The sequence below is a fragment of the Lynx rufus genome, unplaced genomic scaffold (genome assembly GCF_022079265.1).
Source record: "Lynx rufus isolate CCGP_SWC_20201006 ecotype Redwood Valley unplaced genomic scaffold, mLynRuf1.p SCAF_2, whole genome shotgun sequence".
Classification (NCBI taxonomy): domain Eukaryota; kingdom Metazoa; phylum Chordata; class Mammalia; order Carnivora; family Felidae; genus Lynx; species Lynx rufus.
In genome coordinates, this window is record NW_025814834.1 from 208,524,345 (window position 1) to 208,551,740 (window position 27,396).

At 56.7% G+C, this 27,396-nt stretch overlaps 2 protein-coding genes across 11 annotated transcripts in view; one reads left to right on the top strand and one right to left on the bottom strand.

The window, feature by feature from the left end:
* The window catches only part of CAPZB (capping actin protein of muscle Z-line subunit beta), a 135,214-nt gene extending 130,440 nt beyond the window's left edge, over positions 1-4,774 (top strand). For 3 of the 4 annotated variants that reach the window (XM_047082739.1, XM_047082736.1, XM_047082738.1), the window contains exons 8-10: positions 21-97; positions 1,412-1,524; positions 4,529-4,592. In XM_047082739.1, coding sequence (XP_046938695.1) covers positions 21-97; positions 1,412-1,514 — 180 coding nt within the window. In that variant the 3' untranslated portion in view covers positions 1,515-1,524; positions 4,529-4,592. Of the gene's footprint in view, positions 1-20; positions 98-1,411; positions 1,525-4,528 lie in introns of all 4 variants that reach the window. The other variant, XM_047082737.1, reaches the window with a different exon arrangement.
* Positions 4,775-11,103: 6,329 nt separating this feature from the next.
* On the bottom strand, positions 11,104-27,257 carry SLC66A1 (solute carrier family 66 member 1). Of its 7 annotated transcripts, XM_047084040.1 has the most exons (10): positions 25,837-26,078; positions 25,434-25,612; positions 24,655-24,715; positions 22,418-22,586; positions 15,088-15,217; positions 14,193-14,280; positions 13,458-13,600; positions 13,195-13,287; positions 12,518-12,703; positions 11,104-11,619 (listed from the first exon to the last, which is right to left on the bottom strand). In XM_047084040.1, exons 2-10 carry the CDS (start codon positions 25,536-25,538, stop codon positions 11,548-11,550), a joined length of 1,047 nt encoding a protein of 348 aa, XP_046939996.1. In that variant the 5' UTR covers positions 25,539-25,612; positions 25,837-26,078; the 3' UTR covers positions 11,104-11,547. The 7 variants fall into 7 exon arrangements, with proteins under 7 accessions (XP_046939996.1, XP_046939995.1, XP_046939998.1 ...); XM_047084039.1 differs by lacking the exon at positions 25,837-26,078 and having other exon boundaries at positions 11,104-11,628; positions 25,434-25,691; XM_047084042.1 differs by lacking the exons at positions 24,655-24,715; positions 25,434-25,612; positions 25,837-26,078 and adding an exon at positions 27,206-27,257 and having other exon boundaries at positions 11,104-11,628.
* Between the last annotated feature and the right edge of the window lie 139 nt (positions 27,258-27,396).

The following is a 27,396-nucleotide window of genomic DNA, read 5'->3' on the forward strand; positions in this document are numbered from 1 at the left end:
TGACTGACCTCCCTTCCCAGGACATGGAAAATAAAATCAGAAGTACGCTGAATGAGATCTACTTTGGGAAAACAAAGGACATCGTCAATGGGCTGAGGTAATGTACCCCCAAACCATAAGCTTTGGAACCAAAAGACGAGGATTTGAATCCTAGGTATGCTGCATAACACTTCTCTGTCACTGGGCCTCAGTTTCCTCATTTGTAACACCTGCTGAAGTACCCACGTCATGGGATCGTTAGTGCAGATTTTGAAAGGTCAGACCCCTCACGCACAGTTTGTATTCTCAGTAGACGCCGGTTCCTTCCCTGCTGTTTTTGTTGTCTTGGGACTTTCACCTGGACAGGCGTTGGTGCCCTCGTCCCTGAAGTCCCCTCCTCTCGATCCCCCGCCTCATCAGTTCCATCTCAGGAATCTGCCCGGACCTCACAACATGCGAGGGAGTGCAGCCCATTGGGCTCTGGGTCCCCCGGCTACTCCAGCGTCCTCCAGGGCTCTGCTGGCTACGGCCATGGTCCTGAGCTGCCCCTCCCCACCACCTTCTGTCCTTGGTTCTGCAGCCTGGGCCCAAATGAAGGCTGGGAGGGACTCTCTGGGTCTCCAGAGGCCATGGGGGGACAGAGCAGGAGGCCAGAGGCCCACTGGGGGGCAGGTGGGGCGGCTGTGGAGTGAGCACTGGCCTTGAAATCAGAAAGCTGAGAGCCCATATAAGTGCTGTCCACCCGAGCTGTGTGACCTTTGGCCGGTGGCTCCTCTACTTGGCCCTCGTCCCGTCAGGGAGGCAGGCCTGCCGCAGGGGTCAGATGAGATGGAGCGTGCCTGGCCACCGTGTGAGTCCCGGGTCTGGTGCCCTGCCCTCAGCCTCCAGCCCTCTGATCCCCCGCTCCATGTGTGAGTCTCTCCTTTGGGGCCAAATCCAAGGCAGGAAGCCACTCCAGGGGCCACTCTGACTTGTGAATTCACCCAGGAGACAGATTTCTAGTCTCCTCCTCCAACAGTTTAAAGTAGCGAGGCGCCCCCTCCGGGTCTCCATCTTCCCGATCTCCCACCCGCCTCTGGGGAACACGATCTGGCCCCCGGTGGGTCGTACTCCCCGACTCCGGCAACACTGCTGTCCTCTGGTCACCCCGGGGCCAGAGCGTCATCCTCAGCAAACACACTCCCCGCCCGGCCTGGCCAGCGGCAGGAGAACAAGGAGAGGGACCCAGAGAGCCTGCGGGCGGGTGGTCGAGACCGCCCCCAGCATCGAGCTCTGCGGCCACCCCTTCGGGCCGGAGCGCGGGGGCCGTGACGACACTGCCCTGTCTTCGACCTCGCGGGTCCCTGCGTGCCCGGCGCGCGCCCGCCCCGGCGCTCCCAGGTGTGTGCCGCCCTCGCCTCCCGCCGCGCTCATCTGTGACCACTCTCTGTAGATCTGTTGACGTAATCCCCGACCACCCCAAGTTTCAGCAGCTGCAGAGGGAGCTTTCCCAAGTGCTGACCCAGCGCCAGATCCACATCCAGCCTGATAACTAAGCCGACGCAGGTACCCTGCCTGAGAGGCGTGCGCACCCTCCCCACTAAACAGGACTCACCAGCCCGCCACCACCCCCCCCTCCCCGGACCAGCTGTCGCTGCGCGCGGTCCTTTAAACACCACTAACCCCCGTGTCGGCTCACGGCTGTGAGCGGCCACGTTAACGTGTAGACTCGGCCCTACGTAACACGGACCCGTATCACGCGTGTGCTGTGTGTGTCTCGCACGCCGGGCAGGGCTGGGTGTGGGGCAGAGAGGGGGTTTGGCCCTGGAAGAAGCCCCCGTCTGGGGATTAACTCTGCCTCTCCAGCAGAAGCCGCTTGTCTGCACCGCTCTCGTGGGCCACAGGGCGGGGGTCTGTGCACTGCCTTCCGCTCGGCCACTCAGGGCGGCCCGAGTCCGCTGCGTGTGCTGTTATGTGCGGCCGGGGCCTCGGGCTTTCCCGCCAAGCGTCGCAGAGGCCAAGTGAGCCTCCTCAGTGGGAAAGTGACTGTTCGGGGCCGTGAGTTGAGAGGGCTGTGTCGCCCCAAACCTGAGGATAGAGCCCGGAGTGGGGGCCGAAACCTCCCTGGCCAGGCTTGGTGCGCCCCCAGACCGGTGGCCACTGGAGCTGCTTGGGCCAGTAACCTTCTGCCCCTAACGAGCTGCGGCCTTCCTCTTAAACGCCTTGTGCTGACGGCAAGGACATGGCCTTGCTTGTGGACCATAACCGAGAACCAGAGCTTGAGCCTGTGGCAGATACAGGTGTAGGGAAGCAGTCGGTGTCCCGGGAGAGGAGGGAAACGTTTAACATGAGGCCCGTGGGGCAGGGCCGCAGGGCCCAGGGACTGGCCACCGGGAACCCGAGCCAGCAGAGGTTCGGCGGGATGGCCGGGCCGGGCCGGGCCGTTTGTGTAACCAGGCGGCGCTGCTGGTCGGTCTGGGCTCCGTGCCACCTTCAGGCCTCACGCTGGGACCGTCCCGCTCCCATCCCGAGAGAGCCTCCTTTGTACGGTGGGCCACCGTTGTGCGGTTTTCTTGGCAGCCCCTAGAATCTGCCAGATCCCTGTCCGTGGTCAGTCCCGTGGCCACCCGCTGGAGGCTTTCCGGCATGGGAACCCTCTGCAGCAGTGGGCAGCCTGGCGCTCTGTCCGTCCCACGTCCCTCTGTCCGTGCCGAGTTAGCACTTGCTCCGGGCATGAGTTTGACGTTGCTTGGCACTGACCCTCCCAAGCTGTGTTCCCGTGTCCTGCTCCTCATAGCCTCCGGCCATTCCGCGCCCAGTGTCTTGTCTCTGACCTGACTCTCACTCTGGTTCTAACTCGGGGACTCTCTGCTTCGTTGGGGGGTGGGGGTGAGGCCTGGTGCGCTCAGCCCGTCCTTCCCAGAAGAGCCAGCACCCTCGCAGGCGGAGGAGCCGTGTGAGCCGCCGCCACTTCCTGCCGGGAGCTTTTCCAGAAGCACGTGGCGGGCTGACTGAGAATTGGAGCCAAGGCCACCACGGCTGGTGTCTGACCCTTCCTTGGGCCACCGCAGAGCCAGGACAGTCCAGGGCAAACGTTTGTTTAGAGACGCTCAGCCAGACGTGTCGGCATTTCGTGAGAGCGTTTTATTGTCTTCCGTGTCACCCGTGTGACATTTGGAGGCCACGTCCCACGATTTTTCGGGGCTTCGGTAGCCAGAACTCAACTGGGGATGCTCTCGTTTCTCCTGGGTCCTGCTTCATTTTACTTTTGGAATCTGGGGGTTTTTTGACTCCTCCTTCCCATCCTCTCTCACGGCTGATGCACACGGAGCTTGAGACGCCCGTGGGCGTGGCATCCACCGCCTTCCTGCCGGGCAGCCGTCACTCCTTTCTTTCCACTGCTCTGAAACGGTTGGAAAGTTTACACATAGTTTTTTTTTTTTTAATTTTTTTCAATGTTTATTTATTTTTGACAGAGAGAGACAGAGCATGAACGGGGGAGGGGCAGAGAGAGAGGGAGACACAGAATCGGAAACAGGCTCCAGGCTCTGAGCCATCAGCCCAGAGTCCGACGCGGGGCTCGAACTCACGGACCGCGAGATCGTGACCCGGCTGAAGTCGGACGCTTAACCGACTGCGCCACCCAGGCGCCCCTTAAAGTTTACACATAGTTTAAGAAGTCCTTGGCCGGTCGACACGTTGAGTCCGTTTGACAGAGTGACCGTTCAGGCCGTTGGCAGGGGGCGTTTCCCTGAGCCTCAGTTTCCTCTTCTGTGCTTGGGAACCCCGGTGGGACTCCTCCGGGATGCCAGGAGAGGGAAGTGAGAGGTGTGTGGGAAGCACTTCGTAAACCATACAGCCTCTGCGAGGGTTAGTGGCTGTTCGCTTTGGCGAATGAGGAGTGTTAACGCCGGCGCGTGGGGCACTCATGTCAGCATGTGTCCACAGATCAGGATTTGCCAGCAGGGACCCGGGGCCTCTTAGCTCAGTCCCGTCCTGCCTCCTGACGTCCAGGCCGAGGGATTTTCTCGGCCACGCTCACCGCTGACGGCTGAGAGCACCTGCCCTTCCGGCGCCACCCTGGACGTGAACCCGATCTGCTCAGATGGCCAGGGGTTTTAAACGTTCGCTGAGTGGGGTTCCTCTGCACCCTGCACTTGGGGGGCGGGCAGCGGGCTGCCTCTGCTCGGCAAGGGTGCAGTGAGGGGGAAGCTTGATAGCGGGGTCCCTGCGACCCAGAGTCCGTGCCCCTCTGTGCCCCGCCCCCCGCCCCGGCTCAGTCCGCAGCTGGTCAGAAGCACAGAGGGTCTTTGCTGCCTTGTGCTTGGAAGCCCAGAAACCACCTTCTGGTTCAGGCCGACCTCGGGCCCTGAAGTGGATTGCGGTTCTGGTGGCTCCGGCCGGGCCCCCCAGCCTGGCGCAGAGGTGGGCGCCCGTCCAGGCGGGCCGCGCGCTTCCTCTGCAAAGGAAGCCCGCCTGGCAAAGGGCCGAGGGCTCAGGCCTCGGGCGCCGTGCTCCAGGCGGCCCCCTGCCCGTCACTCGGGCTGATCAACTCTCTTCCCTCCGGCAGGTCTGTGCAGACTTTCGCAGACAAATCAAAGCAAGAAGCTCTCAAGAACGACCTGGTGGAGGCCTTGAAGAGAAAGCAGCAGTGTTAAAGCCCTGCTCCACGCTAACTGGACACGCCATGCGCTCGTTAGACCCCTTTCTTAGAAAACTCGTCTTCTGCTCCCCTCCCTCGCCCCTCGCCTCCCCCCCCAGGTCACGGAACAACGGCATCACCATCTCTCCCTGAGAATAAAGCCCAGTAAACACCCTCCTGTCTCTGAGGCCTCCTTCCCACCACGTTTTGCCATCAAAACTCTCCGTATTTCCACAGAGACCGTGTGTTTTTTGTTTGCCCCGGCCCCCCGTCTGCCTCCTTCCCCCCATTTATAGGCATAAAATACAGTCTGTCTGCCTCCCCTTCCCTCCCACCTTTTTGTTACATCGGTGTAAAAAATGTAAAACAAAAAAATTTTATGAACTAACTGTGGTGTGTGAAAGAGAGAAGAAAAACTGGAAATCTGAGTCCACGTGTGTTTGGGAGTTGCTTGGGGTTGGGGCTTGGGGGGACAGGGGACAGCTCTGGGAGAAAGCGGGTGGCCCTCGGCGATGTCCTGCACAGACTGGCCCCTGTCCCACGAGACCACGTGGCGGGGGTGCGGGGGTGGGGCCTGCTGACGGGCTGCTCTGGCCAGGTGCTTTTCTGTCAATTTTTATGGAATGCAAAAGGAGTTTTTGTTTTATTTTGTTTTTTTGTAAAGCTTAAAAAAAAATCTACATCTTATACTTGAGCTTCCATACTTAAAAAAAAAAAAAAAAGAACAAAAAAAATGAATAAAAAGAAACTGGGACGCAGTCAGCACTGGCCTCGTGTTCTTTCTCGCCGGCCTCGCTTTCCAAGCGCGTGCGGCCTTGGCCGTGAGGGCTGGCCCCCACCGGGGTGGCGAGTCGGACAGAAGACGGGCTGGAGCCGCGCGGTGGGCGAGAAGGGGGGGTCCTTGCGGAGCCCGGAGCCCCACCCGCCCCGGAAGAGGGGGGCCCCCACCTTGCCATTCTGTCACTCTGGGTGCGGCCTCCCTGCGCTGTCCCCTCTGCTCCTCCCCCTTTCATCTCCGCAAATACCCACCGTAAGCGGGACGCTTCACAACCCTTCCGGACGGACCCTGCTGTCCCGGCTGACACCAGGCGGCCACGTGGCCAGTCAGCAGGGCCCACACCCTGGCTCCCGGGTGAAGCCCACACCTGTTCAGTGGCCCCAGGGACGGGCGGTGGCCTCGAGAGAGAGCTCAGATGGGCAAGCAGGGCTGTCTCCGGGGTCCCTTCACGCCCTTGCTGTGACCTTGACAAGTCAGTCTCTCGCGGCCCTCGCTGGGGTCCTCCTGGGGCCCCAGATTCCAAGACTCCGAACCGTCTCCTTCGTTCTCGTCATGGACTAAGCAGCCACTGTGTGGACCCCTCTGCCGCCACGGGGGAAGCAGGCAGTGTGGACTGGGCCTCGGCACCTCTTCTCTTTGGTGCCATCCCCTCCGTGCAGCCTGGGGGCCCTGCAGTCACGGGGGGCCGCCACCCCCACCTGCACGACCCATGCCGAGCCAGGTAAGAAGTTCTCCCTCGAGAGACTCTGATAGCAAAGAGTCAGGACGGCGTCATCCCCACCGGGAAGGGGTCCTGTCCCTGGGGCTCTGGAGCCGGCTTGGCCTCGCTCTTTGGAGATGCCACCGGCTCGCCTTTCGCTTCCCTCCTGTGAGCTCCCCGCAGCCTGCCTCCAGCGTCTCGTGTTGCGCGCTTAGCGCTTAGCCAGTGGGCCTCTGCTCCCGGAACCCGGCAGACCCCGAGGAGGCTGGAGGAAATGCCCCCCGGGGGAGGGCACTGCCACTGAACCCCCACCACGGGCCCGAGGGGCCACCGTCTACTCCCGCTTAACGGTAAGCAGGGGGCCGGGACGCGCGCCCCGCCTGCCGGCCCCTCCTGCCCATTTTGGAGGATCTTTTTCTCCTGTTCTCTCAGTGATGAAGCCTCTAAAGAAAAATCTGCAAAATTTTTAATTATTTTTTTTAAGTTTTTCCTTTTTTTTTTTAAAGTCTATTTATTTTGAGTGAGAGCGCACGCACGAGCGAGCAGGGGGACGGACTCAACGGGACTCGAGCTCACGAAGCGTGAAATCATGACCTGAGCCGAAATCAAGAATTCGATGCTTACCCCACTGAGCCACCCAGGTGCCCTGTGGCTTTCGACTTTAAAAGCTCAACTAATGCTTCCTAGAATGAATAGACTGTCATACACGTATAGGTCTTTGACCGGCCTAGTGAATGTAATCGTTCAGTTCCTGGTGAATATTAGGCATTTGGGTTACCTTGTAATGGTTATAAATGAGGAGAAATGTTGCAAGATGTAATGTATTCTCATACCCATAACTTCCCAAATTTAGTAATAGCTAATTTGGTCTTTTTTCAAGCAGTTTTATTGAGATAGAACTCATACACCATACACTTCCCCCATTTCGAGTGTACAAATTCAGTACTGTGACTGGCAGTTATGTGCCTGTCTCCTTCACCAGACTGAGGGCTTCTTGAGGGACAGTGTTTAAGGCATTCACTTCACTCATTCATGGAAACATTTACTGAGCACCTACTGTGGAAGGGGGATACGATGGTGGGATACACAGTCTGCCCACACTGTGGTGGGGGTGGGCAAGTGTTTTTGGTTTTTTTTAATGTTTTTTTTTTTCAACGTTTTATTTTTTTATTTTTTTTTTATTTTTGGGACAGAGAGAGACAGAGCATGAACGGGGGAGGGGCAGAGAGAGAGGGAGACACAGAATCGGAAACAGGCTCCAGGCTCTGAGCCATCAGCCCAGAGCCCGACGCGGGGCTCGAACTCACGGACCGCGAGATCGTGACCTGGCTGAAGTCGGACGCTTAACCGACTGCGCCACCCAGGCGCCCCAATGTTTGTTTATTTTTGATAAGAGAGAGCATGAGCGGGGGAGGGGCAGAGCGGGAGGGAGACCCGGAATCTGAAGCAGGCTCCAGGCTCCGAGCTGTCAGCACGGGCTCGAACTCACGAACTGCAAGATCATGACCTGAGCCGAAGTCGGGCGCTTAACCGACTGAGCCACCCAGGTGCCCTGGGAAGTGATTAATAAAAATAACCTTTATGGAGCACTTACATGTGCTGGGCACAGAGATCCCAGTGGGTGACTGTGTCCTCAGGGCTGTCACACGGTTGGGGGGCTGAGTTTTCGGGTGCACTGAGTTAACCCACAGCAGAAGGCAATCAATCCCCACTTCCTTTAACCTCATCAGATATAGCGCATGCGTATGGAACAGTTAAGCCTCAGCACCTGGCTGGCTGTGCAGGGGTGAGCTGTGCGTTCCTCCCCTTTCTCAGCTTTGGGGACTGAGGGCCATACCTAAGCTATGGCTTAAAACATCCCAGGTTTGTGGCGCCTGGGTGCCAACTCTTGATCTCAGCTCTGGTCTTAATCTCGGGGTCATGAGTTCAAGCCCCGAGTAGGGCTCCACACTGGACGTGAAGCCTACTTTAAAAAAAAAAAAGAGGGGCGCCTGGGTGGCGCAGTCGGTTAAGCGTCCGACTTCAGCCAGGTCACGATCTCGCGGTCCGCGAGTTCGAGCCCCGCGTCGGGCTCTGGGCTGATGGCTCAGAGCCTGGAGCCTGTTTCCGATTCTGTGTCTCCCTCTCTCTCTGCCCCTCCCCCGTTCATGCTCTGTCTCTCTCTGTCCCAAAAATAAATAAACGTTGAAAAAAAAAAATTAAAAAAAAAAAAAAGAAAAATCCCAGTTTCCCTAAATGACCAAGGGGAACCCCGGGCTGGGAGGACCTGGGGCCTCATGCTGAGGACAGGCATGCTGGGCCCTTCCTTCTGCCTTGTTGGAGATTGCCACCTGCCTGCTAGGCAGCTTCCTGCCCCCCAGGATTTGGGGGGACACCGAGGCCAGGCACTGTGGCAAGGCATTTGCATACACGGCATCTCCTTCAATAGTTAAAATATGAACCGCCCAGGCCGGGCTCTTTGGGGGTGACCGGCCCAGCCTCCTGCCCCCGTGAGTGTCCAGATGGAGAATCCCTCCCAGACAAGGACAACTGATGTGTGGGATGCCGCTTTCTTGGCCGAGCCTGGGCCCGAAACCTAAAGGCAGAACTCGGCTGAATCAGGCGGGAGGAAGGGTCCAAAGTGGGAGAGCTCACCCCTTCAGGCCACACCTAGAGGTGAGGGCCCCACCACCCCCTGCCTGCAACAAGGTACAGAGGTGTGTGCCCAGTGGAGAAGTCCACCTGAGCACCGCCCCCCGGGACCCCACCCACCTGCACGCACGGCTGCCAGCGTGGCGGAACTAATGGGTCCATCAGACTGGCCCTTGTGCTTTCCGGGAGGAGCCTGGGGAGGCCCTGGGCATCGGAGAAGCTCGTCATTTACCCACCAGGCGCTTACACATGCCAGGCGCTGGGGCATGAGCCTACAAGCCCATCTCTCATAACCACCACAGCTACGTCCTCCATCAGACAGGGCAGGGCACTCCTCCGGGCACATCCATCAGGCCGGGGCTTCCTGAAGAGGAAGCAACCATGGCTCGGAGCAGACTGGGCAGTGCTGGAAAGCAAGAGCTAGCACCCCAAAGACTCGGTGCTTCCCACGAGGAAGAGATTACGTCACCCGCACCACACAAGGGCTTGGAGGCAGGGCTGTGAGGTTTCATCTCTTAGCCCCCCAGCTCTAACTCAGGCCCACACTTGGGACTCATACTGCCATTCCGAATGCGCCCCCGGTAACTGGCACCAAGGTCAGGACCCCGGGTGCAGCCAGGTGCTGGCTGGCAAAGGGCACCTGAACCAGGCCCAGGCCAGAGGCAGCCGGGGCCTGGGGCCTGGGGCCCCTTTGGCTGGGACAAGGCCAGAGGCTCGAAGTGGGAAGGGAGCCTAAGCCCAGCAAGGCTGGGCCGCTCCTGAGAGCGAGGGAAAGCTGGACTGCACACAGCCCAACACTCCGGACCCCTGTCCGGGGAGGGGATTCGGAGGGCCCCAACCCCCACCAGGTGTGGGATGGCCCTTGCAGCAGAGGGACATGATGTGGTTCAAAAAGCTGCTCGACCTTAAGACTGATCCCTCAAGGTCTGTCTTCCATCTGTAAAACGGCCATGCTAATTACACCCACTAATTACACCATGCTAATTACACTGGGCACAGCCCAGCCCAGCACACAGGAAGCGCTCAAGTCACGTGCCAGGTACACACAGGACCCCACAGGTATGACCCAGGACAGGACCGGGGGAGACTGGTCCTGCTTGCCCTCACTGCCCACCTGAGCCTGAGATGCCCCTTCGCGGTCTCCCCAGACCCCAATTCCTGCCTTCTCTCCCCTGGCCACACCCAGGCCACCTGCTGCCTGTCCCTGTCCCCACGACCCTGTCTACAGTCAGTCTGGCTTTCAAGGCTCTTCGTAAGCGGCCCCATCTTGGGAGCAGCCCAGACGCTCAATGCCAGGCCTGTGCACACGCTGTAGCCCTTTCCCGACTTTCCTCTGCCTTCAAGATTCAGCCCCAGGGCCTCTCCTCCACGAAGCCTTTCCTGTTGAGTCTCCTCATTCTTCCGGCGCTTTGTACCTTCCGGTCAAAGCCCTTATTACCACCAGGGCCCGGCAGCCGTCTTCCCTCCTTCATGGCGAGGACCAGAGCTGGTTCACCCCCGTCCCTGACACCCCACACAGTATGGCCAGTGGAGGCAGCACTCGGCAAATACATGTCGCAACAAATTGGGGCAGTGGCAGTCCCTCTCGACAGAGGCGGTGGGCGCCACTGCCGGACTCCTTTCTGTCCCCGGGGCAGGAAGAGGAGATTCGGAGAGGCTGAGACCTAGATTCTCTCCCTGACGGGCCCTCAGGCACCCACAGGGTCATGGCCAGTAAGAAGGAGGCCTCAGAATGGGATCTGGGAGACAAACTGAGGTTGGGGTCCAGACCCAGAGCTCACGGCTGGGCCCTGCCCTCCTCGCCTCCCTCCCCATTGTTCTTTCACCTCCTTCCTGCTCCCTGCAACATGCCCCACCTCTCCCCGTTATCCCCTGCTCATTTTCTGCATGTCGCCTCCTCCAGGAAGGTCTCCCTGACCTGCAGGGAGATCTGGGATGTGCCTCTCCTCCAACCGAAAATTACCAAAGCTAAGCTTTATTAGGCTCTTACTACATGCCAGACTTTGGGGCTAACCTCCGTTAATTACGCCATCCTGGAAGGAAATACAAAATGGTAATGTCGTCATCCCGCTTCACAGATGAGGTAACAGGCGCAGACAAGCTTAAGATGCAGAACCAAGGTCTGAACCTAACTATTCTGCTTCTTCCTGAGCACAGAGGAGCCGGGACCTTGTCAGAGCATCGTCCTCGCTGCTGTGTCCCCACCATGAGAAGCAGGTGAGAAAACCAGAGGTCCCCAGGAGGCTGGGCGATCTGCTCCTGGCTCTGCCACATCCAGACCTTTAGGCCCCCACCTGAGACCCGGCAGCTGGGGCCCGGATCACCATCCACCGCTGTCACCCAGAGCAGCCCAGACCCCAGCACCTCAGGAATGAGGACAGAAAGAGGCCTCGCTGGGAGGTACCATTTACTGGGCTTCCGGAGTCACGAGGATGGCCCCGGATGCACCCGGCTGCACCTGCGCCCCGCTCCGGGGGGCACGCAGACAGACGGAGGGAGGGGAGCTCGTGGGCGCCAGCTGCCTTCTGGGAGGCCAAGGTCTTGGCTGCAGGCCCTCCTCGAGGCTTCCAGGGACAGAAGCCTCAGACACTGGTGTGTGTCCCAAGAGGGTGGGGGACTGGCCCTGGTGCCCCTCTCACTCCTCACTCCCTGAAGAGTCGGTCGGGGCTCCCGGGAGTCAGCCCAGAGATTTCAGAGGTGGGTGGGGAGCTCAAGGCACCCCTAGCCTCCTCCACGATCCAGTCCACGGTCAGCAGCCCCGTGTCTGCCCACAGCTGTCCCTTCCTGGGTGTGGCATCTGGAGGTCCCGGTTTGTCCTGGGCTCGGCCTGGGTCCCTGTCAACTGTGGAGCAGGGGCTGCCGCTCCGCCGAGGTGGCCGTGTTCCTGTACACCAGGAACTGGATAGAAATCTGGAGGGGCCGACGTCAAGGCCAAACGGAGCAGAGATTGGGACGGACGTGACCCGGCTCCCTCCGGAGCTGCTCCCTCTTCCTTCCCAGTCACCCTCACTCTGAGAGGCCAAGGTCTGGAGCTGCAGCCCCTCCTTCGAGGCTCTCAGGGACAGCTGCCTCCACGTTCCAGCCTACACTCCTCTGGCCTGGATGGGCTGATTTCCCCCTTACTCCTCAGGGCCTTTGCACAAGCTGAGTCTGGATCACCCCTCCCTTGCCTCTCTGCGTGATTTCTTCTTCTCCCGGGGGTGGGGGGGGGCTGTTTAAATTTTTTTTTTTTAATGTTTATTTATTTTTGAGAGAAAGGAAGAGGACGAGCGGGCTTGGGGTGGTGGGGGCGGGGCAGAGGATCCCCAGCAGGCTTGGTGCTGACAGCACAGCACCCGATGTGGGGCTTGAACTCACAAACCTCGAGATCATGACCTGAGCTGAAGCTGACACTTAACTGAGCCACCCAGGCACCTCTTTGGGGCAGTTTAAATGGCACTGTGGTGGCCTTGGCTGACCTTCTAAACCAAGACAGCCCCCGGCGCCACACTCTGATCACTCCATGCATGCCAACTGCCCCCTCACTGAGCTGTAAGCTTCCCAGGCGAGGGCCGTTCGGTTCCTGCTCACCGCCGGGTCTGGTGCCTCCCGGGGTGCTTGGATGGGTGGGTGCGGAGCCGTGTGCAGGCGGAGGCTGCCAAGCCGGCCCCACGCTGCCCAGTCCCTGAAGGATAGGACGGTGTCCCAAGGCAGCACACCCCGCCCCGCCCTCCGCCCCGCCCCTGAAGGATATGATGGGGTCCAGCAGCAGCACGCCCCGCCCCACCACGCCCTCCGCCCCGCCCTCCGCCCCGCCCCTGAAGGATACTATGGTGTCCAGCAGCAGCACGCCCAGGCTGCCCACGAGCCAGGGCAGGTGGTGCAGCAGGTAGCTGCCCTCACTCTGACCCACCTCGGGGTTCTTGAGCAGCACGCTCAGCCCGTACAGCGTGTTCCCCAGCATCACCAACGCGAACAGCGAATAGGAGACCCCCTGGGTCGACTTCCTCAGGAACTAGGGGTGAGGAGGGGGTGGGGTCGGAGGCCGCAGACAGGACTCTTGTCACCCTGGGTTGTCCCTGTTCACACGTCCCTGTCGCACTGTGCATGCTCTGAGCTGACGTCTCCCTGTGCACCCGGTATCCACGACCCGCACCCCTACACCCGTTCCGGGCCCATGGGACATTGGCCCCACGATGGCCCGCTCCCCCGCCCCCCCACGGACCCTCGCTGCCCCACAAGCCCCCCTGGCCCCAATATGCCACTCTCTCCTCTCCTCTCAGGACTCTGGGCCTAGCCCCTGACCTCGCGTGACCTCCTGCTTCCCTGAGACACACACGGGACACACGTGCCCGTAGGCGGCCCATGCCCACTCCCCAGAGGCAGAAACTGAGGCTTCGGGAACTGGATGCACTTGCCCAAGCCAACAGTGAGTTTGGACCCAGACCTTTTGCGAAACTCCACACCTCAACACAGGGGGTCCACCCACCCCTGCCCCAGGCTCACGTTAGTGCGGATCTGAGGCAGCCGGGAGAGCAGGTACAGCACGCTGGAGACAGAGCCGATGACGAAGCCGATGATTTCCTGCCGAGTGAAGGGCTGGGAGGGAGGGGGTGCTCAGTGCCTAACAGGGGCCAGAGGTGCAGGGCGAGACCCCAGGCCCCCTGGGAGAGGGCAGTGCCCACCCCCCCGGCCATGCAGGGCAGGGTCCTTGGGGACGACGAGCCGGCCCCCAATCCACACCCCACCCTACCAGACCCGCACCTCACCTTACTGCCCGGCTCCACTGACAGAAGCGTCCGCCCCCGGAAGACTTCGCTCGGGGCAGTCACGGGGCCAGCACTCCTCAGCAGTGGGGTGGTACACACCATTGCCAAAATGAACAGGAGCAGAGAATTGATGGGGGTAGACACTGGGCGGGAGGCAGGTGGAAAGCCATGGTTAGGTTATCAGTGGCAGGAAACAGACCAGGACTTGAGTCCTGGCCTTGCCCTTCAGCGGCTGTGTGACTCTGGGCAAGTAACCGAACCTCTCTGAGCTTTAATTCCTCATCTACAGAACGGGTGTAATCATAGCACCCTTCTCCTCAGGCGGTAAGGGAGAGACGAAGGCAGCAGGATCAGGAGGGGGTTACCCCACACGGAAATGCCAGCGAAACAGCCCCACCCCCAAGTGCCTCCATCTGACCTCCCCCTTCTCAATCCTCAAGGGCAGCGAGGACCTGTCCTTGTCCTCGGTTCCTCAGCTCCAAGCCCAGGGCCAGGCACAGAGGAGCAGCTGAAGCCACGTTTGCTGAATGAGAGCTCAAGAGAAGGGAAGTCCCTGCGGTCCTGCCGGGATGTGCCAATCACCCTCCGGCCTCCATCGTGGCCGGCTGGGGCTCAGACCTGCAGATAAGGCCCTACGCTGAGTTTATCACTGGGCAATGGGAAACCCACTTCCTCCCAGGCTGCCGGCTCTCCCGCTGCCCCCGACACGCCTGACCAGAGGGACCCCGTACTCACACAGCGAGGGGCGTTTCTTAAATTTGTAATGAAAGTACAGTGACAGCATCAGCAGGTCCGCCAGTACGTAATATACCGCCGTGTAGGTCTGCAAGACAAACAGGGCTCCCAGGCTCTGCGGACCATGTGCCGACAGCACGGCCGTGCTCGGTCAGCAGCCGGGTGGCCCGGCCGATTCATTTCACCTCTGTGACCTTCTGTCTCCTTATCTGGGAAGGAGCAGAGCACAGTTTCTACCCAGCAGAGATCAGGGAGGCAGAAGGAGAAAACGTGCAGGACACAGAACGGGACTGGGAGGTTAAGTGAGGGCTCTGGTCTGGCTGGTACAGGAGCCATCAAGACTTTACAGTCCTGGGGCGCCTGGGTGGCTCAGTCGGTGGGGCGTCCGACTTCGGCTCAGGTCATGATCTCGCGGTTCGTGGGTTCGAGCCCCGCGTCCGGCTCTGAGCTGACAGCTCAGAGCCTGGAGCCTGCTTCGGATTCTGTGTCTACCCCTCTCTCTCTCTCTGTCCCTCCCCCACTCATGCTCTGCCCCTCTCTCTCAAAAATAAATAAACATTTAAAAAAAAAAAAAAAAAAGACTTTACAGTCCTGGTGGGGAAGGCAGAGGATTCCTGTGATTCCTGGCACCTGGACCTGCCAAGGGAAACTGTTCCTCCTCTGGGGCCCCACACCCTAACAGCACAGCCCCCAGAGCGATCCTCTGGTTTGATGTGCTCAGTGTGCAAATGGAGAAACTGAGGCCCGGACAAGGGCACCGACCGACCCTTTGTCACGCCGCACGGCAGGGCGGAAGGCACTCTCTACGGGGTGGGGCCCTCGCCAGATGGAACCATGGATCAGGACGCTGGAGCGGGGACCCTCGTGCAGCCCACCTGCCCGCGGTCTGGCCCACCTGCAGGGGCAGCTGGTCGGCGAGGAAGGAGCCGATGAGGTTGCAGGAGTCTCCACCGATCCAGCCCAGGAGGAACCACAGAGACAGCGCCTGGTCCATGTTGCCTGTCTTGCAGGCCTTGATGTACTGGCTGTGGCAGAGGAAGGAGACGACACTCAGGGGAAGAGTGGAGCAGGGGCCGCAGAAGCACAGGAAGTCACCCGGGAACCCTGTGGGGCGTCCCTCTTTCCAGAACCACCCACAGCGGTACTCAGATTCCCCTCCGTGGCCCCCTGGCATCTCCCAGTGGGAACGTGGAGTTTTTACAGGGTGCTGAAGTTCTGTGTCAGGCCCTGAGACCGCTTCACAGGGACCCCGCATTCTTTCTTCTGAGGAGGGGAAGGGGGTTCAAAGGACGGTGGCGGGAGCACAACGCCTGGGGCTGCACGATCTCCAGGAGCAGCCGGTGATAAGATGGACCAGACGACAGCCCATTACCTTCAAAGGGCAGTAGGAAGGGGCGCCTGGGTGGCTCGGTCGGTTGAACGTCGGACTTTGGCTCAGGTCATGATCTCGGTTCGTGAGTTCGGGACCCGCGTCAGGCTCTGTGCTGGCAGCTCAGAGCCTGGAGCCTGCTTCAGATTCTGTGTCTCCTCTCTCTCTGCCCCTCCCCAGCTCTCTCTCTCTCTCAAAAATAAATAAACGTTAAAAAAATTTTTTTAAAAAGGGCAATGGGGAGGGCCAGGGCTGGGACCCCCAGAGCTCTCCGTCACTAGGCCAGTGGCTTCTGATACGCTGGTGGTTTTCCCAAAGGCCCTCTCTTTGGACCCTTGGTCTTAGCATGAGCTCAATGCCGATGACAGGTAACAGGAGAATTCTGGGCCCTCTGTGCGTATGGACTCACCCAGTCCTCACAGAACCCCCACAGGGCAGGTCTGTGTAGCCACGTTCCTCATAGGGGCTGGGCCAGTCCTGTCACAGCCAGACCCTGAGGCTCCAGTCACCCTTAACCTTTACACAACTGCCATTAAGCCTTTACATTTTCTGTTTAGTCGTTGGTGTGTATTTAAATAAAAGGGGGCTAAGTGGTACCTCACCCCACCCCCACCATCACCAACATCAGAAACTGAGCAGAGAGCATGGCCTGGTTCTCCCCATGGCCATCTCTCCCTCTCCTCCTCCTGTCCGAGCGCCCCCTGCCCAACCACCCACCTCTGTGTCTCTTATCCACGCCTGGTTCCTCCTCGAATCTTTCCTCCCTCTCAAGGATCTTTCTAAAACCCTGAAATCATTCAGAGCCTTTCACTGCTGCTCAGCGAGGAGTCGCATCCTCCCGGGCGCGTCCTCACGTGGCCCCCAGGTCTGGCTCTTCCTCTGCCCCTGCCCCCTCCACCAGGACCTATTTCCCTTTCTCCAGCCTGTTCCTGGCAGCCGGCCGGCCCACTCCCTCCTCTTCCTCTTTGTGTTTCATGGCTTGAGAACTATCACTTCCTCCCCAGGGCTTCCTTGTGGCGAGCTCGCCAGTGTCCTCCACTTCTCCCTTGTAACACGGGACATCCCCGTCCCTCCCGGACTCAAGCTTCCTGAAGGCAGGAATAGGGTCCGGCACAGGCCTGGCACCACGGAAGCCCTAATTAAGGTCTATCCTCTGGCCCCTAAAGCCCCTTCTGGGACATGTGTCTTGGCAAGACTCCATAAATTTCAGGGGGAGTGATTCTGCCGCACTCAAGAAAGGCTGAGTCCTACAGAGGAGCACAAAGGGGACTGCCCTTCCTGCTGTCACCTGGGGCTCTCTCTCCGGCCTCTGACCCCCCTCACTGGTTACTCGGCCAGGCTCAGGCAGGCAGGAAAAGCCTCAGCCAGCTCCTCAGATAGTTCTAGAGAAGCTCTCAGCCCGGAACAAGGCCTCTCTCTCCCTCGGCCTCCATCAGTCACCCATACCTGTCCGGTCAGCCTGTGAAGGGCCTCTCCAACTCCCGCTAATATCGCTGCTTGTTGGATGGCTTACATGGCCTCCAAGCTGGCCTCCCTGCCTCCAGTCTTATTCCCTGTCCCTCTAGCCCTTCTTCCCTGTGACTCCCACACTGCCTTTTTTTTTTTTTAATGTTGACTTATTTATTTTGAAAGAGAGAGAGAGCAGGGGAGGGGAAGAGAGAGGGAGAGAATCCTAAGCAGACTCCACGCTGTCAGCATGGGGCCTGACGTAGGGCTTGATCTCTGTAGCTGTGAGATCATGACCTGAGCCAAAAGTAAGAGTCTGATGCTTAACTGACTGAGCCATGCAGGCGCCCCTCCCAGACTGCCTTTTAAAAGGAGCCAGCAGGTCATGATCTCACGGTTTGTAAGATCAAGCCCCACGTTGGGCTGTGTGCTGACAGCTCAGAGCCTGCTTGGGATTCTCTCTCTCCCTCTTGCTCTCTGCCCCTCACCCGCTGGCAGTATGCATGCTCTCTCTCCCTCAAAATAAATAAACTTAAAAATAAATAAATAAATAAATAAATAAAGGGAGCCACAGTAGAAGCTCTGGAAAGGCAAGGATGGCATCTGCTTTGACGACTTGCAATATACCCACAATGGCACCTGGAATAAGCCAATTCAATAAAAATGTCAAGCCCATGACAGTATACTAGGACAATTCAATGGGGGAATCATAGTCTTTTAAACACATGGTACTGGGACAACTAGATATCTCCATGCAAAAGAAAGACTGAACGCCTACCTCACACCATATACAAAACATCACTCAAACTGTATCAACAACCCATCAAAAAGAAAACCACAGGCTCAAGATAGAGTCACTCAGGCCAAATCACCAAACAGGGGCTTAATAAGTAACCTAATTGCATTTCAACCCAGAAACGTAGTCTGAATTGGTCAGGAATTTTCTGGTCAGCAGCAGTGAGGTCATCTGTCCTCTCCATCCCCCATCAAAAGAAGATGAGGTAATCTACTAAGTAAGATCCCCTGCAGGAAAGTGAATTTACCTGATACCACCCTTCCTTTCTTTCTTTCTTTCTTTCTTTCTTTCTTTCTTTCTTTCTTTCTTTCTTTCCTGCTAATAATTTCCTGCTCCACTCTCCTTCTTATAATCTTCCATTTTATAAAACTCCTTAGAGCATCTATTTGCTAGATGGGATGCTGTCCAATTCATGAATGGCTTCATAGCACCAACTGGATCTTCAATTTTACCCAGTGGAACTTTGTTTCTTAACAGACCTAAATTTAAAAGCTAATTTGTTACACTGCGATTTATAATAAGAAATCTAGATTCGGTCTTCACCCCATCCCTGGCAGAGAGCTCCTAAAAACCTTGCGATTTGCAAATCGATTAGAACAATAAGGGTGCCTTTTGTTATGTTCACGAGGTTAAGTTTTGGGAAGCCTCTGGATCCTCCAAAGAGGAGGGCTGGTTGCCATGATGTGATTAAACCCTTGGAACTTTCCGGCCCAATCCAGTGACCTCTGGGGAGGGGGCAGGGGCTGGAGATGAAGTCAATCGCCAGTGGCCCTGATTTAATCAAGCATGCCTGTGTAGCAAAGCCTGTACAAGAAATGGAACAGGCAGGTTCAGAGAGCTTCCAGGTTGGTGAACGTGTAAGAGATTCAGGGAGGGCGGCACGCTGGGAGAGAAATTAGAAATTCCATCTCTTCCATGTAGCTGTTCCTGAGTTACACCCTTTTGTGATAAACTGGTGATCCAGTGAGTAAGATGTTTTCCTGACTTCTGTGAGCCGCTCTAGCAAATTAATCAAACCCAAGCAGGTTTGATCTAGAGCTGGTCTACACCTACCAGAAGCACAGGCGACAACCTAGACTTGCAAGTGACCTCTGAAGGGGGAGGGGCAATCCTGTGGGACTGAGCCCTTAACCTGTGGGATCTGATGCTGTCCCAAAGTAGACAGGGCCTAAACTGAGTTAAATGCTTGGTGCTGTGGGGCAAAAATACACAGGGATGCTGGTGTCAGAATCAGGTAAATCTGTAACACTCTCAGAAGAAACGATAACGAAAGAGGGCTTCACCTACATCCATTTTGACCTCAAACTTTCTAATTGATTAAGTTCTTCTTTCCAGCTCATCCCACAACTCAGGCAAAAGACCCTGAGGGCAAAGCATCCCAGGAAGGGAACCGAAACTACTCCCTCAGGCGACAAGGACGGCCCTGAGCCAGCAAGACCCGGAATGATTGACCCCAAGACAAGGACTGACCTGACCCTCACTGCCCACCAGCATGTCCCCACTGACCCCTGTCCCACATTTTCCTTATATAAATCCAGATGGATTTTCAGCACTACGGAGACAGTCCTTGAGACGCAAGCCCATGGTCTTCCCAGGATCGGCCTCTTGGAAACAAATTCCTTTCTTGGTTCACCATCACTCAGTGTCTCTGCCTTCAGATTCTGTCAGCAGTGAGTGGCCGAACCCGGTCTGTGTGGGACCCCCAAAGCTAGGTGCTCTTGTGCCCCTGCACCCCAGTTACGATAAGGGCAAATCTCTGTGACTTGGGTTAGGCTACGATGCTTTTTTAGATAGGACACCAAAAGCACGAGCAACAAAAGAAAAAAGAGATAAACTGGACACTGTCCAAATTTAGGACTTCTGTGCTTCAGAGGACACCATCGCGAAAGTGAACAGAGAACCCACGGAACAGGAGAAAATACTTGCAAATCATATGTCAGATGAAGCTGCTGTATCTAGGATATGTAAAGAACCCTTACGACTCAACAACAAAAAGACAAATAATCCACTTGACAAACGGGCAAAGGATCTGAACAGACCTTTTTCCAAAGAAGATACACACATGGCCAAAAATCACAAGAAAAGCTACGCTTAACATCACTAGCCATCAGGCAGATACAAATCAAAACTACAATGAGATAACACTGCAAAGCCATTAGGGTGGCTACGATAACAAAGAAAATACGCATTGATGGGGATTTGGAGACCCTGGAACCTCACACACATGGCTGGTGGGAATGTAAAATGGTGCAGCCTCTCTGGAAAACAGCTGGCGGTTCCTTATTAAAAAGAAAACCACTGGGGGCGCCTGGCTGGCTCAGTTAGTGGAGCATGTGATTCTTGATCTCAGCGTTGTGACTTCGAGCCCCACGTTGCATACAGAGATTACTTAAAAACAAAAACCTTTTTTTTTTTAAATTTATTAATTTTGAGAGAGAAAGGGGGAGAGAGAGTGAGCACAAAGGGGGGGAGGGGCAGAAGGAAGGAAAGACAGAATCCCAAGCAGGCTCTGCACCATCACCACAGAGCCAGACTCTGAGCTCAAACTCACAAACTGTGAGATCACGACCTCAAAATCAAGAGTCAGACGCTTGACCGACTGAGCCACCCAAGCGTCCCTTAAAATAAAAATCTTTGAAAAAGGGGCGCCTGGGTGGCTCAGTCGGTTAAGCATCCAACTTTGGCTCAGGTCATAACCTCACGGTCGGTGGGTTCGAGCCCCACGTCTGGCTCTGTGCTGACAGCTCAGAGCCTGGAGCCTGCTTCAGATTCTGTGTCTTCCTCTCTCTCTGTCCCTCCCCAGTTTGTGCTGTTTCTCTCTCAAAAATAAATAAATATTAAAAAGAAAAATGAGGGGCGCCTGGGTGGCGCAGTCGGTTAAGCGTCCGACTTCAGCCAGGTCACGATCTCGCGGTCCGTGAGTTCGAGCCCCGCGTCAGGCTCTGGGCTGATGGCTCAGAGCCTGGAGCCTGTTTCCGATTCTGTGTCTCCCTCTCTCTCTGCCCCTCCCCCGTTCATGCTCTGTCTCTCTCTGTCCCAAAAATAAATAAACGTTGAAAAAAAAAATTAAAAAAAAATAAAAAATAAAAAAAATAAAAAAAAAAAGAAAAATGAAAAAAAAATCTTAAAAAAAAAAAGAGAGAGAGAAAGAAAAGAAAACCACAGGCCCAAAATGACATCACTAGGGCCAGGCCACGTCATGAAACAAGAACTTAATGTTTTTTAAACATCCTTAAAAGAGTAAACACACAGTTACCATATGACCCAGCAATTTTGCTACTTAGGCACGTACCCAAGAGAAGTGAAAACATGTACCCACAAAAACGTGCACATGAATGCTCACAGTGGCCTTGACTGGCATAGCCGAAAAGTAGAAACAGACCAAATGCCCATCAATGGATGAACGAATAAAAGGTGGGATATCACACACGGGAATATTATTCATACATAAACAGGAATGAAGCCCTCACACCTGCCAAACATGCATGAGCCTTGAAGACCTTATGTTAAGGGAAAGAAGCCAGGCTTTCGCATACTCTGTGATTCCATTTACACGAAATGTCCAGGGTAGGCAAATTTATAGCAACAGAAAGTAGACTCGTGGTTGCCAGGGCCTGGGAGTGGGAAATGAGGAATGACTCACTGCTTTGGGGGTTTCTTTTTAGGGCGAAGAAAATGTCCTAAAACTGATTAAGGCAATGGTTACACAACTCTGTGGCTATACGAAAAACACTGAATTATACATGTAAATAGGCTAATTATATGGTATGTGGATTATCTCTCCATAAAGCTATTTTTAAAAGATGCCGAGCTCCTGATTAAACTCCTATCTTTCTCCCTCAGGATAAAGAGCACGTTTCCTAACAGGGGAGAATGCCTCACATTACAGGGCCCTTGGTGACCTCTTTGACCTCACCTGTCCCCGCGCCCCTGACCCGCACACGCTCTGTCCAGCCATGGGGTTGTGAACGCAACGAGCAAAGGCATACGTTCCCTCACGCCAGCAACCCCAGCAGTTAGGGAACAACATTCCCATTTTGCAGATGGGGAAGCTGAGGTACGGAGCAGCAAAGTGACTCTCCCAGGTCACAGTGTGTCCTCTTCCCCAATCATGCCAGTGGCCACGCTGTTTGGTAATCCCTGCTTCTCCGCCCACCACCAGACTGTCACAGGACAAGGGCTTGGGGCATCTCAGCCCACCCACCCCTCTGCTTCCTCTCTTCCTAGCTGTGCAACCTAGAGCAAGTTACTTAGCCTCTCTGGGTTTCCGTTCCCTCATAAAGTAGGCAAGGCAACTGTTCCTATTTCACAGGCTTATTATGAGGATTAAATGAAGTAAAAAACACATCAAGCGCTTAGAAGTCAGCCACACACACACTGGACCCTCAACACAGAGCAGCAAGTGTTAAGATTCTTGTTATTATCATCTGTGTGTCAGCCTAGGGTGGGGTTCAGCGCAGGGCCCTCCGGGGCGGGCTGGAAGTCAGTGAGTGGGAGTGGAGGCAGCACACATGGCCTTGAATCTGGAGAGGCCCCTCCAAGCAGTGCCTGAAGCCATCGCCCCACCCCACCCCATACCCCTGCCCTGCTCCCTGCGCCCCTGCCGGTACTCACGGGAAGGTGGATGCTGCAAAACAGAGAATGGAGATCAAGCCCAGGCCCACGCTGGCCTCGTCCCAGCCGTCCTGGGCGCATTCGCCAAACACGTCCCATATCCACTCGAGGGAGCCGTTGGGGCAGCTGGAGAAGTTGCCGGAGCCCAGTTTCTTCCAGACCATGGCCGCTGTGGGATGGAGGGAGGGTCGTAGGGGGAGAAAGAAAGGGCGCCTTCAGCTCTGGCAGGTCTGCATCCTGTGGCCCCCCCAGCTATGCCCATCCCCAGTTTTAACACCTGGCACAGACCGAGCCTCTGAATCCGAGGACAATCAGCCTCAAGGACAGAAAGATGACAGCACACGCGTGCCAATGACACGGGCAGGGAGAGTGCTGATCTGCAGTCAGGGACATCCCAGCTTTACCACTCGACGGTGCTGCAGCTTTGGGTAGATGCCCCGGCCCCCCTGTGCTTCAATACCTTCATCTATAAAAGGGGTGGTAACACTACCGCCCTCACACGGATGTCACCAGGGTTAAAGGAGTCCCTACAGTGCGGAGAACTGAGCCCTCAGAGGCACCTCTGTCAGAACTCTTGAACATTTACGTTGTTTCCAATCTGTTTTGTCAATTACTCCAGGAGGGTCTGCTGAGAGCAGGCCCCGTTGAGCACATCGTCTCATTTAAAGTAGGGCTATCTGCCAACATCGCTCAGGGGATGACAGCCAGGCGGGCCCAGGGGCTGCACAGGTGGCTGGGACCCAAGCGTGGCACTCACGCAGAATTCTCCAGGAGCAACATGTGTGGGACGCCCGCTGGCAAGGGGTCCAGAACCACCTCCCCATTCTCACCACCAGCAAAGCCAGAAGGTGGCTGGTGCAGGAACAGGCAGGAAAGTCTCCTCCCGGTGCCCGAGCACCCTGCACAGTGACTAAAGCAGTCCCCGTCTGCGCGACAGTCCAAGAGAAGGGAGAGAAAGTGGAGCCAGATGGCGCCGTGTCTACCAGGCGAGACGCATCACAGCCCTTGATTACTAAGCTCTTTGCCAGCTTTGTGTTAAGCACCTTGCAGGCATTTACTCATGTTGTCCTCATATCAACTCCATGAACAGAAGGGACTCGTACCCAGCCAGGAAGCGGCAGAGGCCAGAGTCAAAGCGGGAACTGGGAGCCCACCACACCCCAGCTCATAGCCACCCTGCCGATGCTGCCTCAGGCGCTTCTGTCCCTGGGTGTGGCCGAGCTCTCCTGTGGCCTGGCCTAACTGCCCCGACCTCCCCAGCGGCCAGAAGGCAGGCTTCCTCTTCTCTTCCTGTGCTCAGAGGCTTTCCTCACCAGACTGAGACTGTCTCCGGCCACCTTCAGTTCCTACTCAGAAGGCCCAGAATCCTCATAAAGCAATGCCCTGTGCTACGGAGTGAACATTTGTATGCTCCCCAAATTCGTACATTGAAACCTAACCCCCAGTGTGATGGCATTAGGAGATGGGGCCGTTGGCAGGTGCTTGGGTCAGGAGAGCAAAGCCCTCATAAATGGGATGAGTGTCCTTATAAAAGAGACCCCAGGGAGCTCCCTCACCCCTTCTGCCACGTGAGGACACAGCGAAAAGACAGCCACCTATGAGCCAGGGGGCGGACCCTCACCAGACACCAAATCTGCTGGTGCCTTGACCTTGGATTTCCGAGCCCCGAGAACACATAAGAAATCAAAGTGTAGGGGCGCCTGGGTGGCTCAGTCGGTTAAGCGTCCGACTTCGGCTCAGGTCGTGATCTCGCACTCCGTGAGTTTGAGCCCCACGTCGGGCTCTGTGCTAACAGCTCAGAACCTGGAGCCTGTTTCAAATTCTGTGTCTCCTTCTCTCTGACCCTCCCCCATTCATGCTCTGTCTCCCTCTGTCTCAAAAATAAATAAAGGTTAAAAAATTAAAAAAAAAAAAAAAAAAAAAGAAATCAAAGTGTATTGTTTATAAGCCACCTGGTCTTTGGTGTTTTGTCACAGCACCCAAATGGACTGTCACCCTGGCCAGACCCTTGGAAGTGCTGAGATCGCAGCACCCTGGGAGCACCAGGGAGGGAAAGGAAGCAAGTCAGCTTCTCTTCTCAGGAAGTTTGAGACTCTCAGCCCAACTGTGACTGGCCACGAGCAGAGGCCCTGAGCTGGGGGTAAGGGCATCCAGGTCACTGTCTGCCCGGTTCTCTGCAGTACCTCCGGGGCCCAGAAAGGGTGCTGATAGCCTCTACCTGCATCCTGGTAACCCACCTTGATGACCTTCAGCACAGCCCACGTGGGAGCTGTTGACCTGATGTCTTGCCACTAGCACCTGCAAGGCCACCCAGGTTACAGACAATCCAGGTAAGAACTGTATCTCTGCTGGGATAAAGGCATCTCAGAGCAAGTCCTCTGGTCCCCCAGCCACCTCCCAACTGGACTCCCCGCCGTCCTCTTACAGATTCTGAGTGTGCCCATCCAGCCCATCACATGAATACATCGCCACCCTCGTAACTTCCCTGCGAGGTAGTGGAGAGGGTCTCCGTTTTCCAGATAAGGTCGGGTGGCCCTGCCCAAGTGAGGAACCCGTCTGAGCCTCTCTATAAAATGGGGATGATGACACTCACTCCTTGGGGTTTGTGGTGCAGATGAAGCGCATATGAGGCTCTTAGCCCAGCGCCTGACTGGCTGTCAGGCTGGTGACTGCTTGAGGGATGAGAACCCTATAGCTCAACCACCCTGAGGCCACTCCCTCACCCCCCATCCTTTTCACCAGGTTAGGGAGGAAATAAGGTGAGCACATGCCCAGTGAGGGAAGGGGGTGTCTTGAGAATCGTAGCTTGGCTCAGAGGGCCCAGAGCACTAGGTGGGTGGTCTCCTATCCATGCACAGGGCATGCGTACAACTCAGGGCACTCTAAGACGCACATGAATCCTGACCAGAGGGCCTTCCCCTGGGGGCCGCTGTGCGTACAGCCCGTCACCTATAGGTTCTGACCCAGCTAAAGAGCCAGACTGGGCCCCAGGCCTGGCTTCTGGAAAGGGGCCCACCTCTTGGTCAAATAGCACTGTGAGAACAGATGTCCGGGGTTCCAACAAAGTTTGGCTGCATCCACAGGTTTGACAAGGACCACAGCAGGGGTGTCTTGGAACCATAGAGGGCACGTGTCCAGAATTCAGGAACAGTGTCTCTGGACTTCAGATCAGGGTCTTTGGGTTCAAGAAGCAGCCTTAAACACAAGGGATTTGGGATGCCTGGCTGGCTCAGTTGGTAGAACATGTGACTCTAGGTCTTGGGGTTGTGAGTTCAAGCCCCACACTGGGTGTAGAGATTACCTACAATTAAAATCTTAAAAAAAAAAAAAAAAAAAAAGAAGGGCAACCCCATCTGATTCTGGTGCACACGGCCATACTCTGAGAAAGGCTGTGCTGGAGAAGGCATCACCTGCCATACCAAGTTCCTCTCTCGGATCCCAAGCTGAATCACGGAGATGCTTCCCATGGAAGCTTCCCAAGGAAGCTTCCCAAGGAAGCTGCAGGCCTCCAGGCTTCCGCACGTGTGGTCTCTTCCCCGAGGAGTGTCCTTCTGCCCCTGGAGGTCCTGGTAAAGGAGACACTGAGACCGAGTTCTAACATGTCATCTCAAAGAGGTCTTGCAAAGGCTGGCTGGATGACACCTGTCACCCCACCGCCCCCCCCTCCTTCACATACCTGAAGAATGCTTAGCACATTCCTCAGCTAATCCTGCTCTTCAAGCCCACACCCCTCCCTTCACCCTAGCTGTGACGGACTCTCAGGGCTGGAAACACCAGCTGCACAATAAAGGTTCAGAAAGTGCTGAGGAAGAAAGAGGAGACAGAGAGGAACATAGAAAGGAAAAAGGAGGAGGGAAGGAAGGAAACTAGTCGTGAGTTCAGATGACCTAGGTCTGAGGACAGAACACCCTAGAACTGACCTGCCTGATGCCTACAAGGTATAGAACTCCGGGGCAAGTGACTGAGCCTCAGAGTTCCAATCTATACAATGGGGGGCGGGGGGGGGGGGCGCGGATAACCTAGGTATCCACCTCCTAGACTGCAGAATTACAAACTGCAGAATTAAATGACATAATTCAGGCCAAGAAATGAGGATGGTACCTGGTACAGGCTAAGCACTGGTTGCCTCGTGTCCCCCGCTCCTCTACCGCCCTCCGCAAGTCCCTGGCGCAAAGCAGCCTTTAAGTGTTGAATGGACAAGACGCGCGCCTGTCTTCCAAACCCAGCCTCCCCATGTACACACTTGAAAACTTGTCCTAGGCATGAGGGGAGGAGGCAATCTGGGCTCCCAACAGAACCGCGGCGTCTGTGGAGGGGAGGGGCGTCCCCGCTGGTGGATACCACCCACTCCAAGGCCTCCAGGTCCGTGGCCACCTGGTGACTCAGCCCCGCGCGAGCCGCCTGTTTGGCGCGGATAATGACAGGGCAGCTGCTGGGGTCAGCGCTCAATCGCCGCGAGGCCCCCTCCCATGGCCTGCCCTGGAGAAAACAAAGCCGTCGGACACGACGGGGGCCGACCGCCGGAACCAGGAGGTGAACAGGGGACTCAGATACTAATCCCTGGACAGGCTCGTCTGAGAGGCCATGCTCAGGAGGGGAACGTATGCCCCCCAGGGGCCACCTAATCCCGGCTCAGAGCCTCGTCCCAGGATCTCGTACCCGAAGGAGGGGGCAGAAGCCCCAAGACGGTCTAGGGGCTGGAGGAGGTTATTGGAAAATGTGGCAGAGACGCCCCAGAGTCCCGACCCGCAGCCTTCATCCTTGCCCCCAGCCTCAAACCTGCCTCACCGCGCCAAGATCCACAGCACAGCTCCGGCTTCTGGGTTCAGTCTCCACAGCCTAAGTCAGCTGACCCGAAACCCCGCCCCGCCCCTGAACCGCGCGGCTCCGCCTCCTGCGCCGCGGGCGGAGTCTATAGACCTTGGGGGCGGTGCGAGCAAGCGGAGCGTGCGCGGTGGGGCGGCACGCAGCCTGTCTCC